General features: G+C 47.0%; 1 protein-coding gene across 2 annotated transcripts in view; it reads right to left on the reverse strand.

The window, feature by feature from the left end:
* LOC143957722 (cytosolic phospholipase A2 gamma-like) overlaps positions 1-20,767 on the reverse strand; it is a 161,732-nt gene that overhangs the window by 76,940 nt on the left and 64,025 nt on the right. For both annotated transcript variants that reach the window (XM_077467421.1, XM_077467422.1), the window contains exon 8: positions 11,818-11,958. In XM_077467421.1, the coding sequence (XP_077323547.1) occupies positions 11,818-11,958 (141 nt within the window). The remainder of the gene's footprint in view (positions 1-11,817; positions 11,959-20,767) is intronic.

Below are 20,767 nucleotides of genomic sequence, written 5' to 3' on the forward strand. Positions count from 1 at the left end.
GATGTCAGCTGGGGAGCACGTTAACCAGAGAGTGGATGATAGAAGTGCTGTGAGGTGCCATGCTCTGCTGTGCTGAGTTTCATTGGGGGCTGCCATATCCTCAGGTGGCTGGACCAAGCTGAGCCTGCTGTACCATTGACTGCTCTGGTGCCTACTATTCAATGTCCGTCTGTGATACGGGCCACCACCACAATGGCCTGATGGGGAAATGCAGGAGGGAACCACCAAGGTACTTGCCATCTCGCCTGCCATCACTGATGATCACCTGTGAGAAATGGGACCTTCCATCGGTTCATCCAACCAACTGACAAAGGAGAATTCCAGAGAGATGGGAGTGGTGAGCAGGTCACAGACTCAGTTAAGCTGAATCGTTGTGGACACTGTAAGTTTTCATTTGCAATAAGTATCAGGTATAAACCCTGCACTCACTATTGTGCTAAATGCTCTGTTGCTAGACTAGGCCCAACTCTAGGCTTGTGCAATTCGTTTCGTAACGAATCGAAATTCGGCCGAATTTTGCATCTTTCGGACATTCGGATGCATCCGAATGTCCGAATAAAAAATAACAAATTACAACGAATACGAAAGAAATATAACGAATGAATTCGAATGAATTCGACATGATTCGAAATTATTTCAACTGCATTCGAAATGATTTCAACATGATTCAACATTATTTCAACCGCATTCAAAAATATTTTGTGACCCGACTTTAGGGCCATGTATCTCGGGGTCACTTGGAGCTAGACACTTCAAATTTGGATATGTTGTAGAGCTAGTACAATTGTGTTTGCATACCAAATTCGGGGTTTCTAGCTATAAGTGACCCCGAGATATGTGGCCCCAAAATCGGGTCACAAAATGTCATTCTCTGCTCTATTAACTAATAACATTTTGCGACCTGATTTTGGGGCCACATATCTCGGGGTCACTTATAGCTAGAAACCCCAAATTTGGTATGCAAACACAATAGTGCTAGCTCTACGCCATATCCAAATTTGAAGTGTCTAGCACCAAGTGACCCCGAGATACATGGCCCTAAATTCGGGTCACAAAATATTTTCGAATGTAGTTGAAATAATGTCGAATCATGTTGAAATCATTTCGAATCCGGTAGAAATATTTTCGAATTTCGTTGAAATATTTTCGAATGTGGCCGATTTTTCGAATTCGGTAGAAAATAAACGAAATCCGAAAACGAATTTAAGGAAGTTAACGAATATAACTAAACAAAATTAATGATTTAACTAATTAAAACGAAACGAAACTAAACGATTTTTTTCCTTTTGCACATGTCTACCCAACTCTGCCAAGTTACTTTTTCTTCTTCTCAGAGCTCTGCACACCATAACAACTTATTGCTGGAAGTGGGTCTGCCTTAGCTTAAAGAACCAAACTGCATCTAAAGACTCCCCTTCCTTACTAATTACCTCTTCAGGTAAAACCTTAACACCCAACATATAGACATACCCTAAGGCCGCGTACACACGGGCGGACTGTTCGCCCAACTTTGTTCGTCAAACAATCCGACAAACAGTCCGCTCAAAATTTGCATGAACGGACTTGACCACACACGATGAACGAACAGTCCACTGAAAGTGTGCGCGATGACGTGAACGGCACGTACGACGGGACTAGAAAAACGACGTCCTATACACTGCAATGCAACCTTCGGCCGTGTAAACCCTTTCTGAGTATGCGCGATACTTAGTCCGTCCAACTTGCCTACACACGAGTGGACTGTCCGCTGAAACCAAGTTTGGACGGACAAAACCAAGTTTCAGCGGACTGTCTTACGGAAATTCCGAAAAACGTTGTTCGTCAGACTGTCCGCTGAAACTGTCCGCTGAAGCCCACACACGAGCGGACTGTCCGCTGAAACACTGTTCAGCGGACAAAGTTGGGCGAACAGTCCGCCCGTGTGTACGCGGCCTTATTTTTCGGCATGCCAACATCTCAAAAGGGCCCCAATGTAGCCAGCAGAAGATCACCTCAAAGACTATACTCAGATTACTTTATCCTGAGGGCAGATCTGTGTTCATCTTTACAGTATAATCTCTCAGGCCTAAACTTAGCCCCCTTGTCTGTCTCAGGTAGGGATGAGCCGGACACCCCCGGTTCGGTTCGAACCAGAACTTTCGAATGGACCTAAAATTTGTGCGAACTTTAGAACCCCATTGAAGTCTATGGGACTAGAACGTTTGAAATAAAAGTGCTAATTTTAATGGCTAATATGCAAGATGCAAGATATTGTCCTAAAAAGGGTATGGGGACCTGGCTCCTGCCCCAGGGGACATGGGTCAATGCCTAAAATGTTTTTAAAAAGTCTGTTTTTTTGGGGCGCACTGATTTTAATGATGATTAAAGTGAAAAATAAAAAGTGAAATATTCCTTTAAATATCGTGCCTGGGTGTGTGCCTGGGTGTGTCTATAGTATGCCTGTGAAGTGCCACGTGTTTCCCGTGTTTAGAACAGTCCCTACATTTAATGGAAATAACGTCATTTAAAACTGCTTGCGGTTTTAATGTTATATCTGGTTCCGGCAATATGGATGAAAATTATTGAGAAAACTGGCATAGGTAGCCCCCTTGCCCATTGCCAGCCCCTTTGGGTCTTGTACGGATATTAAGGGGAACCCCATACCCATATAAAAAAAAAGGAAAGGCGTGGGGCCCCCAGGCCCTATGTACTCAGAACAGGAGTATACAGGCGGTGCAAACAAGACAGGGACTCTGTAGGTTTATTGTGTTAAGTAGAATCTGTTTGTAATTTTGAACTGGTACATTTTTAAAGTGTAGCTCCAGTCAAAAAATCTATTTTTAAGCTTTTTGGAAAACATAGGGAAGGGGTATCACCCCTGTATAATTTTTTGGCTGTCCGTCTTTTTTCATCTCACTTCCTGTTGTCTCCTTCCATTTGCAAGTAGGAGACGTTTGTAAGTTGGATGTTTGAAAGTAGGGGCCTGTCCTATATGCTCTGCAGAAATTTGCACCTAAGGTGTTGGTGTTGCCACAACACTGTAAGCCCTCAAAGTGACTCTTGGTAGGCGCTGGAGAACCCTGCTATGAACAATTATATCAAGAATTGTAATTACATGCCATTGTTGAACAGTGGTAGAAAAATAGGGCCTTTAGTGGTTGTGGGGGTGGTAGTGGTGCTGGTGCCACAACACTGTAAGTCCTCACAGTTACTCTCGGTGGGCGATGGAATGGGCCCTGCTGTGAAATATTATATCAATAATTGTAATTACATGCCCCTGTTAAACTGGGGCTGAAAAATTGGGCCTTAGGCACTGCTTGCTGGTGCCACAACACTGCAACCTCTCCCAGATACTCTAGTTGGAGTGCAGGAATGAGCCCTACTGCAAAGCATTGCATCAAAAATTGTATTACATGCCCCTGTTAAACAGGGGCTGAAAAATTGGGCCTATACACTGCAACCTCTCCCAGATACTCTAGTTGGAGTGCAGGAATGAGCCCTGCTGCAAAGCATTGCATCAAAAATTGTAATTACACGCCCCTGTTAAACAGGGGCTGAAAAACTGGGCCTTAGGCACTGGTGCTGGTGCCATGACACTGCAACCTCTCCCATATACTGTAGTTGTAGTGCAGAAATGAGCCCTGCTGCAAAGCTTTGCATCAAAAATTGTAAGTACACGCCCCTGTTAAACAGGGGCTGAAAAATTGGGCTGATGGCATCACCCAGAACCAAAAAATTTCTTCCAAGATATCAGCGGAGGAGGAAGAGCATAGATAGTCAACATAACAGGACAGTCACTCAGCATCAGCATAGGCAGTCTTGAAGGGATGTGATATGTCAAAAAAATATATTCGGTTACATCAGCTTCAGGTGCTTGGTAGCTGGTGGTGATCCAAGACTGATTCATCTTTATGAAGGTCAGTTGATCAACCGAGTCGGTGGACAGGCGCACCCTGTGATCGGTTACAAAGCCACCAGCAGCACTGAAGGTGCGTTCCGAAAGAACGCTGGATGCAGGACAGGCCAGTAGCTCAATTGCATACCGTGCAAGCTCTGGCCAGTGATCCATCCTCAAGACCCAGTAAGCCAGAGGATTTTCGGTGGGAAAGGTGTCCAAGTCTGACCTTGCCCCTAGGTATTCCTGCACCATGTAAATCAGACGCTGGCGATGGTTGCTGGAACCGATCATACCTTGGGGCTGCGGACTAAAAAATTGTCTGAACGCATCGGTCAGATGGCCACCTTCTCCACCGCTCCTTCTGACCGATGCCTCAGCAACACGTTGTCCAGGACCAGGAGTTTGTAACCTCCCAGTCTCTGGGAACGTGTTGCACAGACCTTTCTGCAAGGCCTCCCGGAGATGCCTCATCCCCTGCTCCCTCTGCGATGGCAAGATAAGGTCGGCAACCTTACCCTTGTACCGTGGATCAAGGAGAGCAGCCACTCTGTAATCATCCCTCTCCTTGATCCGAAGAATACGAGGATCCTTCCACAGGCTTTCCAGGATCAGGGAGGCCATGCAGCATAGGTTAGCTGAGGCATTCGGTCCGGAGTCCTCTGGGTCACTAAGGACAACATGATCCGCAGCTACCTCCTTCAGCCATGTAGAAGTCCAAAGGTTTCTTGGGACTGTAAATCATCCCTACAAGACTGCTGCTGATGCTGAGTGCCAGGCTTCACCTTCATGCTGACACAATCATACTCCTCCTTCTCGTCCTCTTCCTGTGTGATGGGTGGAACACTGTCTGGATAAAGGGGGCCTTGAGAGGCAAGGAAGTCCTCCTCTTCCTGCCTCTGTTCTGCCTCTAGTGCCCTGTCCATTATTCCACGCAGTGTATGCTCCAACAGGTAGACAAGAAGTACAGTGTCACTGATGCATGCACTGTCACTGCTCACCATCCTTGTGGCCTCCTCAAACAGTGACAGGACAGTGCATGCATTACTGATCATGCCCCACTGGCGTGGTGAGAAAAAACCGAGCTCCCTGACCCTGTCCTGGTGCTGCGGTCGCACAGGTATTCATTGATGGCCCTCTGCTGCATGTGCAGCCGCTGCAGCATGGCCAACATTGAGTTCCACCTGGTGGGCATGTCACATATAAGGCGCTTCTTGAACAGGTTCAACTCCTTTTGGAGCTCAGCCAGCCAAGCACAGGCATTAAATGATCTGCGGAAATGCACACAGACTTTACTGGCCTGCTTTAGGACATTCTGTAAGCCCAGGTACATGCCCAAGAACCGCTGCACCACCAGGTTAAGGACGTGAGCCACACAGGGCACATGGGTCAGTTGTCCCTGTCAGAGGGCGGAAAGGGTTGGTGCCATTGTCGCAAACCACCATTCCTGGCTTAAGCTGGCACCTCTCGGCCTGCCCCTGCAGAGCTGACAAAACATCTGCCCCAGTGTGGCTCCTGTCCCCCAAACAAACCAGTGCAAGCATGGCATGGCATTGTTTTGCCTGCGTTCTTGCGTAGCCCCTTGAATGCCTATGGAGCACCGCTGGTCCGAGGACAGAGCATTGGAAGAGGCCATGCAGGAAGAATAAGAGGAGGGGGTGGAGGAGAGAGGTGTGTCACAACCAGTAGTAGCATTTTGGAGGTGTGGAACAGCCTCCAACACTACTGCACCTTGTCCTGCATCCTTCCCAGCTGCCAGAAGAGTGACCCAATGGGCTGTGAAGGACAGATAACGTCCCTGTCCCTGCCTGCTGGACCATGATTCAGCGGTAATATGCACCTTACTGCTGACCGCCCTGTCCAGCGAGGCAAGGACATTGCCTTCCACATGCCGGTAGAGAGCCGGAATTGCTTTCCGTGAGAAAAAGTGGCGTTTGGGGACCTGCCACTGAGGAACCACACATTACACAAACTCACGGAAGGGGGCAGAGTCTACCAATAGCAATTTATCCAAGCTAGCATTCAACCGCTGGGCATGTGGATGGCTTTGAGTGAACTTCTTGCGACGGTCCAGCAGCTGGGGCAGGGACATTTGCCTGCTATAATCGGACGTGGGTGTACTGCTAGCAGAGCGCCCGGAAGCACTTGGCTGTGACACACCAAATTCTACACCTTCATTCCTCTCAACACAGGTTTCAGAGAGGACTGAAGGTCTAGTGGGGTTGGAGATCCCAGCTGATGAGGAGCAAGGAGAGGTCCACTTTGCTCTTTGGTGTGGGTCTTTAAGGTAAGCTTGCCAACGAGCTGCATGGCAGGTCAACATATGTCTGGTCAAGCATGTGGTGCCAAAGCGGCTGATGTTTTGGCCACGTGAGATACGCTTGAGACATATGTTGCAAATAGCAGCGGTGCGATCTGATGCACTCGTCTTAAAAAAGGCCCACACCAAAGAACTTTTAGCATAACGCGCAGAGGCAGCGCCCTGCACAGGCGGAGCTCTGCGGTGTGATTTAGTCAGTGTGCTGCCCCTAAGCTGGCCCCCGGAGGGCATCCTGCCTCGTTGGAGATGTGCCTCCTTCTCCTCCTCCTCCTCCTCCTCTCTCCTACCAGGCACCCACCTGGAGTCAGTGCCCTCATCATCCTCTACCTCTTCATCACTGGAGCAAACCTGGCAGTATGCTGCAGCTTGTGGAACATGACTGCTAGATTGCTGTCCTACTTGAGCACCCCCTCTCTCTGCGCTCATGCTACTGCCTTCCTCTAGCTGAGTATCATCATCAGAGCCTACAAAACACTGGGCATCCTCCTGGAGCATGCACCCAACACTGTGCTCAAACAGTTCGGAGGACTCCTCAGGAGGACGTGGTGGGTCTAGGGAAGGAGTCACCGATGATGACATTGAGACGAGGGAAGAGGATGCGTTAACAGCTGCTTTGCTAGTACCCTGAGCCTGGGTGAGAGAGGATGAGGAGGATAAAGAGGGCTTGGTCATCCACTCTACCAAGTCCAGCTGCGTAAAATAAGGACAAGCGTGTTCCATGGCCACGTGCTGATGACAATGCACCGTGTCCACGACCAGCACTGTTGTCTCTAGACACAGAGCCTGCTTGCCCCCTTTTATTGGCTCATGCCTGTCTGCCTCTCCTTGTTGGCCTTCCAGACATGGTAATCGCCTGCAGGGAGATGGGAAAACCAGCGATTGGGTAGTGTATATTGTGCTGGAGGCACAAAACACCCACTAACTCCTGCAGATGCCTTTATTATAGAACACCAGCAATAAAGGGCAGATACAGGTGTATATTGTGCTGTGCTGGAGGCACACAACACCCACTAACTCCTGCAAATGTCTTTATTATAGAACACCAGCAATAAAGGGCAGATACAGGTGTATACTGTGCTGTGCTGGAGGCACACAACACCAACTAACTCCTGCAGATGGCTCTATTAGAGAAGAGCAATATCGGTAGCTACAGGTGTATACAGCGCTTGAGGCACATAACACAAACTAACTCCTGCAGATGGCTCAATTAGAGAACAGCAACAATTTGTAGATACAGGTGTATTCTGTGGTGCAGGCACACAGACAACACTCAGTCTTCCACTAACTCCTGCAGATGACAGATGGCTCAATTAGAGAACACTCAGAACAGCAAAGAATGGTATTGTATTGTGCGGTGAAGGCACGCACACAACATCCACTAACTCCTGCAGACGCCGGAACACTACACAAGGCCGCCGCGCTGGCGGCCTTATATAGTGTGGGGCATGTACTACACAGCCTGAGCTATAATTGGCCACAGGCATCCTGCCTGTGGCCAATCATGGCTCTCTTCGCTGCCGGCGCTGTAATTGACCAAGCATGCAGGGTCACAGTGCATGCTTGGCCAATCATGAGCCAGCAATGCACTGCAATGGCGCAGTGCATTGTGGGCCGTGAGCGCCACACAAATTTGGCGCAAACGGCCCGTAATGTTGCAAACAGCCGATGTTCTCAGGCCTAAACTTAACCCCTTTGTCTGTCTCAAGTGGCAAAATTGATCCATGTTTTTTACTTTGTTGGCCATTTGGGGCAATTTTTCTCATATGGAGCTACCGTTTATACCCTTGGGGTCAAAGTACAGACTTAAATTTGAAGTCCCTGTAAGTGACTCCTTGAATCTAATTGTGTATTCCTTTCACAGCGAACAAAGAAGAGAGAAAGCCACATGGATTTAAAATCCCCTGACTGGTAAAGTGGCTGTACAATCTATCAGAACTGGAGATCGCCACACTCTGGGTTAGGGGGATGGGGTCCAGTGTAAGTTCATCTCAGAGGCGTACCTAGGGTCTCCAGGGCCCTTGACAAGAATCTTTATCGCTCCTCCTTGGCTTTGGTCCCAATGCAATGCGAATTCAGCCATACAATCAGTGTGTAGTGTAGTGTAGTGGTCAGTGTGTAGTGTAGGGGTCAATGTGCAGTGTAGTGGTCAGTGTGCAGTGTAGTGGTCAGTGTGCAGCGTAGTGGTCAGTCTGCAGCGTAGTGGTCAGTGTGCAGCGTAGTGGTCAGTGTGCAGCGTAGTGGCAGAGCCCAGGAGAATGAGAAGATTGGGGGCCAATCGGGTTGCAGTGCAAAGCGAGGCCCCGCCCAGCCAGTGCCTCCAAACCACGAAACACGGCTGCGTTAAAGTGGCGGGCCCGGGGGAGGAGGAGGGAGTACACGTGCTGCGGTGTAGATCTGTGCCGGGCTGAAAGTGGGTGAAAGGGTGGCAGAGGGTGTAGAACACTGCCAATTTGCACCCCCCCTCGGCCTGCGCCCTTGGCAGGTGCCGGTCTCACCAACCCCTTCGTATGCCCCTAGTTCATCTCACAGATTTTCTGTAAAGGTGAACTTACACTTTAACCGCTTTCAGCCCCGGATGATTTTACCCCCTTCATGATCAGAGCACTTTTTACAATTTAGCACTGCGTCGATTTAACTGACAATTGCGCGGTCATGCGATGCTGTACCCAAACTAAATTTGTGTCTTTTTTCCCCCCTACAAATAGAATTTCTTTAGCTGGTATTTTATCACCTCTACAGTTTTTATTTCTTGCGCTTTAAACAAAAAAAGAGCAACAATTTTGAAAAAAATATATATTTTTAACTTTTTGCTATAATAAATATCCTCAAAAATGTCACATTTCTTTATCAGTTTAGGCCATCATATGTTCTTAAAAAAATAAAAAATAATAAATCGCAATAAGTGTATATTGATTGGTTTGTGCAAAAGTTATAGCGTCTACATGGGATCTATGGGAACTATGGGAAAGATTTATGGCATTTTTTTTTTTTACTAGTAATGGCAGTGATCTGCCATTTTTAGCGGTACTGCGACATTTCGGTGGATAGATCGGACATTTTTGACACATTTTGAGACCATTGATATTTATACAACAATCAGTGCTATAAATTGAACTGATTACTGTGTAAATGTCACTGGATGGAAGGGGTCAACACTAGGGGGTGATCAAGGGGTTAAATGTGTTCCCTAGTTTGTGTTTCTAACTGCATGGTGATGGGAATGACTGGGGGAGGAGATATATCACTGTTCCTACTTACTAGGAACACACAATATGTCTCCTCCCCCCTGACAGAACAGGGATTTGAGTGTTTACATAAGCAAATCCCCATGATGGCTCTCGTTCCCGCGACTGCGGGTGGCCGGTGGTGATCAGGCCTGCCGGCTACAGGCATCATGTCCCCCTCCTTCCCGTGGGCGCGCACCTCCGGGAAGGGAACAATGTACCCATATGTTTTGCGCAACCGTGCCATTCTGCCGACGTATATCGACGTGAGCCAATGTGCCAGTATACTTTGTGATACTTTTATAACGCAAACCTGACAATGCAGTTATGAATCCAAATTCAGACAAAATTTTCGTTATTCAGAGATTTGGCTGTATCCGAATTTCTGAATCACAACAGTTAGGAATTTCAACAAATCCGATTTGTTTACAAATTTCAACAAATCCAAAATAAATTATAACAAAACAAATTATTCAAATTCGAAAAAGTAATTAAAAATTGAAAAATACTGTGAAAATATGAATTCAAATTTGAAAATTAATTAGAATTTGGATTTGAATTTGAAATGGAAAAATAGTGCAATAAATACAGTAAGGTAAAAAAGTAAAATAAGATGACGATTCCTGCTTATACTGCTGTTTAGAATACAACAGAATACAATAGCATATATAACAGAATAGAAAATAATAGAATACCATAGAATGTATTATATTCTATTTTATTCTGTTATATAGAGTAGCATAAGTCGGAATCATCATCGTATTTCACTTTTATACCTTACTGTATTTATTGCAATGTTTTTATTTCAAATTCAAATACATTTTCAAATTTGATTCAAAATAAATATATATGAAATTAATCCAAATAAACAAAATGAATCAGAAAAATGAATCAGTCTAACATATCGAATATGACAAAACAAAATTTGTAACTTAACAAACTAATCTAAAACCAGGGGCAGATCCGGGGGGCAAAGGGGCAATTTCTCCACCCGAGAAAATAGTGAGCGTTCCGGGTTGTCGGCGGGTGAGCGGGCATATATTCAGGTCAGTAGGCGGCCAGCAAGTGAGCGGACCGGGCAAGCAGGCCAGTTAAAGGGCTAGTGGGTGTGCAGAGCGGGAGTGCGGTCTTGCTAGTAAGTGGAGTCAGTGAACTTGAAGGCAGTACAGTGAGTGGGCGGAAGAAGGAGCAGAGAGATGACATCTCTCGCTGCCCGCCCTCACATGTGCTGAAAAACTGGGAAGAGAAGCCTGTTTCTCTACTGTTACTGTTGTTGCAGGATAGTGACAATCTGCATCTGGTGGCAATTAATGTGGCAAGTGACAATCTGAATCTGGTGACAATTAATGTGGCAAGTGACAATCCGCATCTGGTGGCAATTAATGTGGCAAGTGAAAAGCTGCATCAGGTGGCAAGTAACATGGCAATTAACGTGGCAAATGACAAGCTGCATATGGGCTTCATCTGGTGGCAGGCGATGTGGTAAATGACAAGCTGCATCTGGTGGCAGGCAATGGTGGCAAGTGAGAATCTGCATCTGGTCGCAGGTGACGTGGCAACTAACAAGCTGCATCTGGTGGCAGGGAATGTGCCAAGTGACAATCCGCATCTGGTGGCAATTAACGTAGCAAGTGACAATCCGAATCTGGTGGCAGGGAATGTGGCAAGTGACAATCTGCATCTGGTGGCAAGCGACATGGCAGGTGACACGCTCAGGGGTCCCACTGATTCTGGATTATGGCGAGTTGAACTATTTAATTTTATATTACAATGTAATAATAGAAATAATGCGCTTCAATCATCCTGACACCATAACAACCTTGGTGCTGGGATGATTGAAGCGTCAACACCAGGCATTGCCCCGACAAATTGCCCGCGAGAACCTTATTTTCTGGCAGTTGCCCTCTTGAGACCAGACTCTGGATCTGCCCCTGTCCGAAACAAACAATATTTTTCCATTGTGACCATCTCTAGTCTGTTATTCTTTTATAGAGTTTTGAGTCTATGGAGCTCTTGCGGATATTTACAGAAAGGTATACTGGGGGTGTCAGTGAGGTTGAGGCCTCACACAGGGCTGATAAGAGCAGGGGACCCAAATCTACCAGCAGCTCTTGTAGGGGAAGCAGTAGAGAGTAACTCGGTGTCCCGAGAGCCGCACATCAAGCCAACACCTGCTGTATGATAGTAAAGGGCGGTCTCAGCCTGGACCCCCACCAGACCATGCCCCCAATACTTTTCACTCCACCCATCATAGTTTAGTCTTGTGGGGGCAGAGCTACATATATATAAAAAAAAAATATTCCTGTAACAATGCAACTATTCTGATTTGGTGTTATGATAAATTGCACAAGTAATAATTTTTGCCACGTTAGTTAATGACCATTTCTGATTTGGCTCACCTTGAAGATACATCAAGTCATGTTCAGGCTGCTCCTCCAATAAGCGTCCTCCTTCAAATCTACATCCCAGATGCTCCGTCTTTATATAACGTTCGTAAGCAGGAAATCCGGACTTGTGTGGAGTGAACTCAAACCAAGCTTCTGAAATGAGAAGATTTTCCTCCAGTTATTGTCCATCCAGAGATGTCACCTCTACACACCGAAGAGTCACCTCTATTCCCTCTTCATTGCAAGCAATGTCCTTCCAAGCAATGTCCTTCCAAGCAATGTCCTTCCAAGCTTCACCAAGGACAAGTAAAACAAACAACAACAAAAAAGACCAACTGTAGAGCTGCCCGTGTACTAGAAGAGTTTTGATTGAAAATTGTAGTTATCAAAACATTCATCTAATTGTTTTAAATGATTGGTGGAGTCAAATCAACGTTCGTTTTTGACTGCAGTGGTGAGAAAATTTGAAAGAGCGGGATGGAAACATTCTGTAGAATAAACAAATGTATTTTCTTTTTTTTTTTTAATCAAACGTATTGTAAAACCGCAACACACAAAACATGTCCCACCATCATATACCATCTTTGGTACAGTGCCTTGAAAAAGTATTCATACCACTTGATCTTTTTATGCATTTTGTCATGTTACTATAACTGTAACTGTAGCGCCGACTCATGAAGAGCATGCGCTATGTGGTTTTTCTCTATTTAGAGTTCCTGAAACCGCAGTTTGGTTTTAGGGTCAATTACACAAAATGATGGTTTCAGTAACAGTCTAGCTGGATTGTACTGTGTTCTGATTGGCCATAGGTGGCGCTGTCATCTCTGGCAGGTGTGAGAATGCAGTTCAGCTGGGTGCGTTGAGTGCCGCTTTTCTCGGAACCGGCCCAGTGGGAGTGTCATCATTCTGTGCATTCTGGGAGAGGGTACTTAAGGTACTGACATTGTATGCTTCTGGGTTCTGGTCCAGAAGATCTTTCTGTCTGTTTGGTCCTGGTCCTCCTGACCAGCCCCCATGGCTCTCATGGCCTGGGGTGCGGATCCATCCAATTTCGAGTCTCGGGGCTGGCTAGCCCAAAGGCAAAGTAACTGGAGGGAGGATTCGGAGGTGAAAACGAGGAGGAGATGGCAAAAGTATTAAATTCATTCTTCTCCTCAGTCTTCACAAGGGAATTGTGGGGCTTCAGTAACCAAATCTGCAGTGTTTATCCTCATTACACATCACAGGAAGCACCTCCATGGTTAACAGAGGACAGAATTAAAATTAGACTTGGGAAACTTAACATTAATAAATCTCTGGGACCATATGGCTTGCACCTGAGGGTACTTGGGGAACTCCGTCAAGTAATTACCAGACCATTGTTCCTAATTTTTACTGGCAGTTTACTGACTGGAATGGTACCAGGTGATTTGAGAAAAGCCAATGTAGCACCAATATTTAAAAAGGGCCCAAAATACATCCCTGGGAAATCCCAGGGATTCTTTCCATTCATAAAAAGGAAGGAGCCGGTAAATTACAGATTTACAGGCTCCTTCCTCCACTCTCCACCCTGACAGATCTGGGACAGGGGAGGGTGGAGGAGTACCAAGAGGGCCCAAAGGAGGACACGGGGGAACCAAAGGAGCAATGGGAGGAGTGCATGGAGGAAGACGCAGGGGAACTGGAGGAGCAAAGGGAGGAGTGCACGGAGGTGGACACAGGGGGAACCGAAGGAGGACACAGAGGGGTACCGCAAGGGAGCACACGGAGAACCCAGAGTAGGACATGGAGGGGGACCAGAGGAGGATACAGGGAACAGTCAGGGAGGATTGGTGCGGCGGTGGGGGAGTTGCAACACCGATCTCCCTGTGTGGCTTTCAATAAAGCAGCTGAAACCCACAGGAGGGATAGGAGGAGAAACAACTGTCAGATTCTTTATTGAAATCTATACAGGGTTATCAGTGATTGTAACTCCCCCACCGCCACACCGTTCATCTTAACTGCCCAGGTATTCGGTCAAGCATTTTCACTAGTACAAGTACTTGTGCAAATCCTTGGTATCGGCACCGATACCTATACTGGTTTCGGTATCAGCGCAATCCTAGTGCAAACAATCAGTTAATTGGTAAATATTCAAACCTATGCGCTCCAGACTAATCCTTAGATCAGAGGATTCTAGGAAATTAAAAATTAAAATAAAAAGGATAATTTATAGAGAAAGGGGATCTCAATCTCTTTATCTCCATCTTGAATCATCATCTTGAACCATCACCATCGAACATCCTCGCCTCTTAGGAAGATAGATCAGCCTTTATCACTCTCATATATTACACTATTTTGGTGGGAGACGCTTGATCTATTTCCTGGATGGTCCTACTGGGTTGTGGCTCTTCATTTGGCACCAATAACTTGATGGGTAAAGTATAATTTGATCATGACTTTCAACAACTTCCATCTTACTCCTGAATGTGACTTACCTATATATAATTCTACATTCTACACTCTTGAAGTGTACTCTTGTACACTCTTGTAGACAGTAAACTTGACTCCTCTTATTCTGCTGCAGAAGAAGTAGGAGGTGGACGGTCTGATAAGTGCGGACCTAGTTGTCTGCTAGGTTAGATACTGTGTAGATGATTGGTACTCTGTATCTTGGTTGTGATACTTATAGGTGGACAGTAAGTTATTAAATTCACCCTATTGCTAGGCATACAATATTACTTGTAGGGATGAGCCGAACCCCCCCCGGTTCGGTTCACACCAGAACTTTCGAACGGAACCCAAATTCGTACGAACTTTAGAACCCCATTGAAGTCTATGGGACTCGAACGTTCGAAATTAAAAGTGCTAATTTTAACGGATAATTTGCAAGATGCTGTCCTAAAAAGGGTTTGGGGACCTGGCTCCTGCCCCAGGGGACATGGGTCAATGCCTAAAATGTTTTTAAAAATGGCCGTTTTGACGGGAGCACTGATTTTAATGATGATTAAAGTGGAAAAAAAAAGTGAAATATTCCTTTAAATATGGTGTGTGTGTGTGTGTGTGTGTGTGTGGGGGGGGTGTCTGTAGTATGCCTGTGAAGTGCCACGTGTTTCCCGTGTTTAGAACAGTCCCTGCACAAAATGACATTAAACGGAAATAACATCATTTAAAACTGCTTGCGGTTTTAATGTTATATCTGGTTCCTGCAATATGGTTGAAAATCAATGAGAAAAATTACATGGGTAGCCCTCCCTGCCCATTACCAGCCCCTTTGAGTCTTGTACGCATATTAAGGGGAACTCTGTACCCATATTAAAAAAAGGAAATGCGTGTGGCCCCCAGGCCCTATATACTCAGAACAGCAGTATACAGGCGGTGCAAACAAGACAGGGACTGTGTAGGTTTGTTGTGTTAAGTTGAATCTGTTTGTAATTTTCAACTGGTACATTTTAAAGGTTAGCTCCAGTCAAAAAATCTATTTTTAAGCTTTTTGGAAAACATAGGGAAGGGTTATCACCCCTGTATAATTTGTTTTGTTGTCCATCTTTTTTCATCTCACTTGCTGTTGTCTCCTTCCGTTTGCAAGTAGGAGACGTTTGTAAGTTGGATGTTTGAAAGTAGGGGCCTGCCCTATATGCTCTGCAGAAATGGCGGAACAAGGTGTTGGTTTTGCCACAACATTGTAAGCTCTCAAAGTGACTCTTGCTGGGCGCTGGAGTGCCCTGCTGTGAACGATTATATCAAGAATTGTAATTACATGCCATTGTTGAACAGTGGTAGAAAAATTGACCTTTGGTGGTTGTGGTGCTGGTGCCACAACACTATAAGTCCTCACAGTTACTCTGGGTGGGCACAGGAAGGGGCCCTCCTGTAAAATATTATATCCAGAATTGTAATTACATGTCCCTGAAAAATTGGGCCTTAGGCACTGGTGCTGGTGCCACGACACTGCAACCTCTCCCATATACTCTAGTTTTATTACAGGAATTAGCCCTGCTGCAAAGCATTGCATCAAAAATTGTAATTAAATGCCCCTGTTAAACAGGGGCAGAAAAATTGGGCCTTAGGTACTGGTGCTGGTGCCACCACACTGCAACTTCTCCCATATACTCTAGTTTTATTGCAGGAATTAGCCCTGCTGCAAAGCATTGCATCAAAAATTGTAATTAAATGCACCTGTTAAACAGGGGCAGAAAAATTGGGCTGATGGCATCACCCAGAACCAGAAATGTTCTTCCAACTTATCAGCAGAGGAGGAAGAGGATAGACAATCAACATAACAGGACAGTCACTCAGCATCAGCATGGGCAGTCTTGAAGGGATGTAATATTTAAAAAAAAAATATTCGGTTACATCAGCTTCAGGTGATTGGCAGCTGTGAGTGATCCAAGACTGATTCATCTTGATGAAGGTCAGTCGATCAACTGATTCGGTGGACAGGCGCACCCTGTGATCGGTAACAAAGCCACCAGCAGCACTGAAGGTGCGTTCCAAAAGAACGCTGGATGCAGGACAGGCCAGTAGCTCAATTGCATACTGTGCAAGCTCTGGCCAGTGATCCATCCTCAAGACCTGGTAAGCCAGAGGATTTTCGGTGGGAAAGGTGTCCAAGTCTGACCTTGCTCCTAGGTATTCCTGCACCATGTAAATCAGACGCTGGCGATGGTTGCTGGAACTGATCATACCTTGGGGCTGCGGACTAAAAAATTGTCTGAAAGCATCAGTCAAACGGCCACCTTCTCCACCGCTCCTTCTGACCGATGCCTCAGCAACACGTTGTCCAGGACCAGGAGTTTGTAACCTCCCAGTCTCTGGGAACGCGTTGCACAGACCTTTCTGCAAGGCCTCCCGGAGATGTCTCATCCCCTGCTCCCTCTGCGATGGCAAGATAAGGTCGGCAACCTTACCCTTGTACCATGGATCAAGGAGACAGGCAAGCCAGTAATGGTCCCTCTCCTTGATCCGAAGAATACGAGGATCCTTCCGCAGGCTTTGCAGGATCAGGGAGGCTATGCAGCGTAGGTTAGCTGAGGCATTCGGTCCGGAGTCCTCTGGGTCACTAAGGACAACATGATCCGCAGCTACCTCCTCCCAGCCACGTACAAGTCCACGGGTTTCTTGGGACTGTAAATCATCCCCACAAGACTGCTGCTGCTGCTGATGCTGAGTGCCAGCCTCCACCTCCATGCTGACACAATCATCCTCCTCATCCTCCTCCTCATCCTCTTCCTGTGTGATGGTGGCACAGCAGGAACACTGTCTGGATAAAGGGGGCCTTGAGAGGCAAGGAAGTCCTCCTCTTTCTGCCTCTGTTCTGCCTCAAGTGCCCTGTCCATTATTCCACGCAGCGTATGCTCCAAGAGGTGGACAAGAGGTACAGTGTCACTGATGCATGCACTGTCACTGCTCACCATCCTTGTGGCCTCCTCAAACGGTGACAGGACAGTGCATGCATCCCTGATCATGCCACACTGGCGTGTTGAGAAAAAAACGAGCTCCCCTGACCCTGTCCTGGTGCCGTAGTCGCACAGGTACTCATTTATGGCCCTCTGCTGCATGTGCAGCCGCTGCAGCATGGCCAACGTTGAGTTCCACCTGGTGGGCATGTCACATATAAGGCGGTTCTTGGGCAGGTTCAACTCCTTTTGGAGCTCAGCCAGCCGAGCACAGGCATTAAATGATCGGCGGAAATGCACACAGACTTTCCTGTCCTGCTTCAGGACATCCTGTAAGCCCGGGTAACTGCCCAAGAACCACTGCACCACCAGGTTAATGACGTGAGCCACACAGGGCACATGGGTCAGTTGTCCCTGTCGGAGGGCGGAGAGGAGGTTGGTGCCATTGTCGCAAACCACCATTTCTGGCTTAAGCTGGCGTGGCGTCAACCACCTCTCGGCCTGCCCCTGCAGAGCTGACAAAACATCCGCCCCAGTGTGGCTCCTGTCCCCCAAACAAACCAGCGCAAGCATGGCATGGCATAATTTTGCCTGCGTACTTGTGTAGCCCCTGGAACGCCTATGGAGCACCGCTGGTTCTGAGGACAGAGCACTGGAAGAGGCCATGGAGGAAGAAGAAGAGGAGGGGGTGGAGGAGAGAGGTGTGTCACAACCAATAGTAGCATTTTCGAGGCGTGGTGGCGGAAAAACCTCCAACACTACTGAACCTTGTCCTGCATCCTTCCCAGCTGCCAGAAGAGTGACCCAATGGGCCGTGAAAGACAGGTAACGTCCCTGTCCATGCCTGCTGGACCATGAGTCAGCGGTAATATGCACCTTACCACTGACCGCCCTGTCCAGCGAGGCAAGTACATTGCCTTCCACATGCCTAGCAGGTCAACATATGTCTGGTCAAGCATGTGGTCCCCAAGCGGCTGATGTTTTGGCCACGCCAGATACGCTTGAGACATATGTTGCAAATAGCAGCGGTGCGATCTGATGCACTCGTCTCAAAAAAGGCCCACACCAAAGAACTTTTAGAATAACGCGCAGAGGCAGCGCCCTGCACAGGCGGAGCTCTGCGGTGTGATTCAGTAGGCGTGCTGCCCCTAAGCTGGCCCCAGGAGGGCATCCTGCCTCGTTGGACATGTGCCTCCTCCTCCTCCTCCTCCTCCTCCCCTCTCCTACCAGGCACCCACGTGGAGTCAGTGCCCTCATCATCCCCTCCCTCTTCATCGCTGTAGAAAACCTGGCAGTATGCTGCAGCTTGTGGAACATGACTGCCAGATTGCTGTCCTTCTTGAGCATCCCCTCTCTCTGAGCTCACGCTACTGCCTTCCTCTAGCTGAGTGTCATCATCAGAGCCTACAAAACACTGGACATCCTCCTGGAGCATGTACCCAACACTGTGCTCAAAGAGTTCAGGAGACTCCTCAGGAGGACGTGGTGGGTCTAGGGAAGGAGTCACTGATGATGACATTGAGAGGAGGGAAGACGATGCGTTGGCAGCTGCTTTGCTAGTACCCTGAGACTGGGTGAGAGAGGATGAGGAGGATGAAGAGGGCTTAGTCATCCACTCTACCAAGTCGTTGGCATGTTGTGTCTCAACATGTTCAGCTGCCGAAAAGAAGGACAAGCGTGTCCCATGGCCACGTGCTGATGACAATGCACCGCGTCCACGACCAGAACTGTTGTCTCTAGACACAGAGCCTGTTTGCCCTCTTTTATTGGCTCGCGTCTGTCTGCCTCTCCTTGCTGGCCTTCCAGACATGGTAATGGCCTGAAGGGAGTTGGGTAAAACAGCAATTGGGTAGTGTATATTGTGCTGGAGGCACACAACACCGACTAACTCCTGCAGTTGCCTTTATTATAGAACACCAGCATTAAAGGGTAGATAAAGGGGTATACTGTACTGGAGGCACACAACACCCACTAAGACCTGCAGATGGCTCTATTAGAGAACAGCAATAAAGGGTAGATACAGGTGTATATTGTGCTGGAGGCACACAACACCCACTAACTCCTGCAGATGCCTTTATTATAGAACACCGGAGATAAAGGGGTATACTGTACTGGAGGCACACAACACCCGCTAAGCCCTGCAGATGGCTCTATTAGAGAACAGCAATAAAGGGTAGATACAGGTGTATATTGTGCTGGAGGCACAAAACACCCACTAACTCCTGCAGATGCCTTTATTATAGAACACCAGAGATAAAGGGGTATATACAGATGTACACTGTGCTGTGCTGGAGGCACACACAACTTCCAATAACTCCTGCAGATGGCAAGTGGGCTCAAATAGAGAAGAGCTATGTAGGTGGATATAGCGGTATGTACTGGGTACAGAACACGCAGACAGCACGCACAAGCTCCTAACACTACTGACTGCAAGCTCTATTATAAAAGATAGATCACTAGCTATATAGGTGAGGTGAATATAGCGGTGTATACTGCGGTCAGGGCACGCAGACAACAACCACTACAGAAGAGCAAGATCGAAAATCGGCCGATAACGATCGGTGTATACTGTGTTGAAGGTACACAGAACACCCACTAACTGCTTCAGACGCCAACACACTACACAATGCCGCTGCGCTGGCGGTCTTATATAGTGTGGGGCATGTACTACACAGCCTGAGCTATGATTGGCCACAGGCATCCTGTCTGTGGCCAATAATGGCTCTCCTCGCTGCTGGCGCTGTGATTGGCCAAGCATGCGGGGTCACAGTGCATGCTTGGCCAATCATGAGCCAGCAATGCACTGCGATGACGCAGTGCATTGTGGGCCGTGAGCGCCACACGAATTTGGCGCGAACGGCCCATATTGTTCGGAATTCGCCGAACGGGCGAACAGCCAATGTTCGACTCGAACACGAAGCTCATCCCTAGTTACTTGTATACGTTTCAGTTATATGTGTGGAATATAAATGTTACGTGTCTATGTCATACAATTAATCCCGCTGCTATCCCTGATGCTTAGTGACTTAATTGTTAAATACATTTTAGTTCAATTTTCTATTTCCATTGTCCCTAATTTTTACAATGTTATTGTCCTTAAAATATCTACGTAAAGCACAAATTCAGGAACGAATGAATTGGGTCAGCGCGCCGGTCATATGTAATCATTTATTTTACATTGGAGGCACTGTGGTATATCAATGAATTAAATAATCAATATTGCTGACTTAATTCATTATTTCGACTTTCTGACAGTTAGGAAAATAGGCAATGATGTTTGGAGCACCAACTATGGTGGAGCAAGTCCCGGAGTTTATCACAATTTCTGCCATATAGCCTCAAATTTTAAATTTGTCATGTATCAAATTGGAAATCACCTGTTCTATCCACAGCTGTTTCATTGGTGGAAAGGGGGGGGGGGGGCATCCATTGGCGTGCAATCAATATACAATAGTCATGTCACAGCTATAAGTACAGCTGGCTGATACACCTCTGTGACTAGTGCTCCTAGTAAGTAGTAGTGAACAAACACGCTGGGTTAGTGTGAAACGCATCTACCTACCATCCTGTTGTATTCAGTCCATGTTTAGCATATGTGAATAAAG

This window comes from Lithobates pipiens, unplaced genomic scaffold, assembly GCF_037356315.1.
Source record: "Lithobates pipiens isolate NorthernLeopardFrog02 unplaced genomic scaffold, aLitPip1_a1.2 Scaffold_55, whole genome shotgun sequence".
Classification (NCBI taxonomy): Eukaryota; Metazoa; Chordata; class Amphibia; order Anura; family Ranidae; genus Lithobates; species Lithobates pipiens.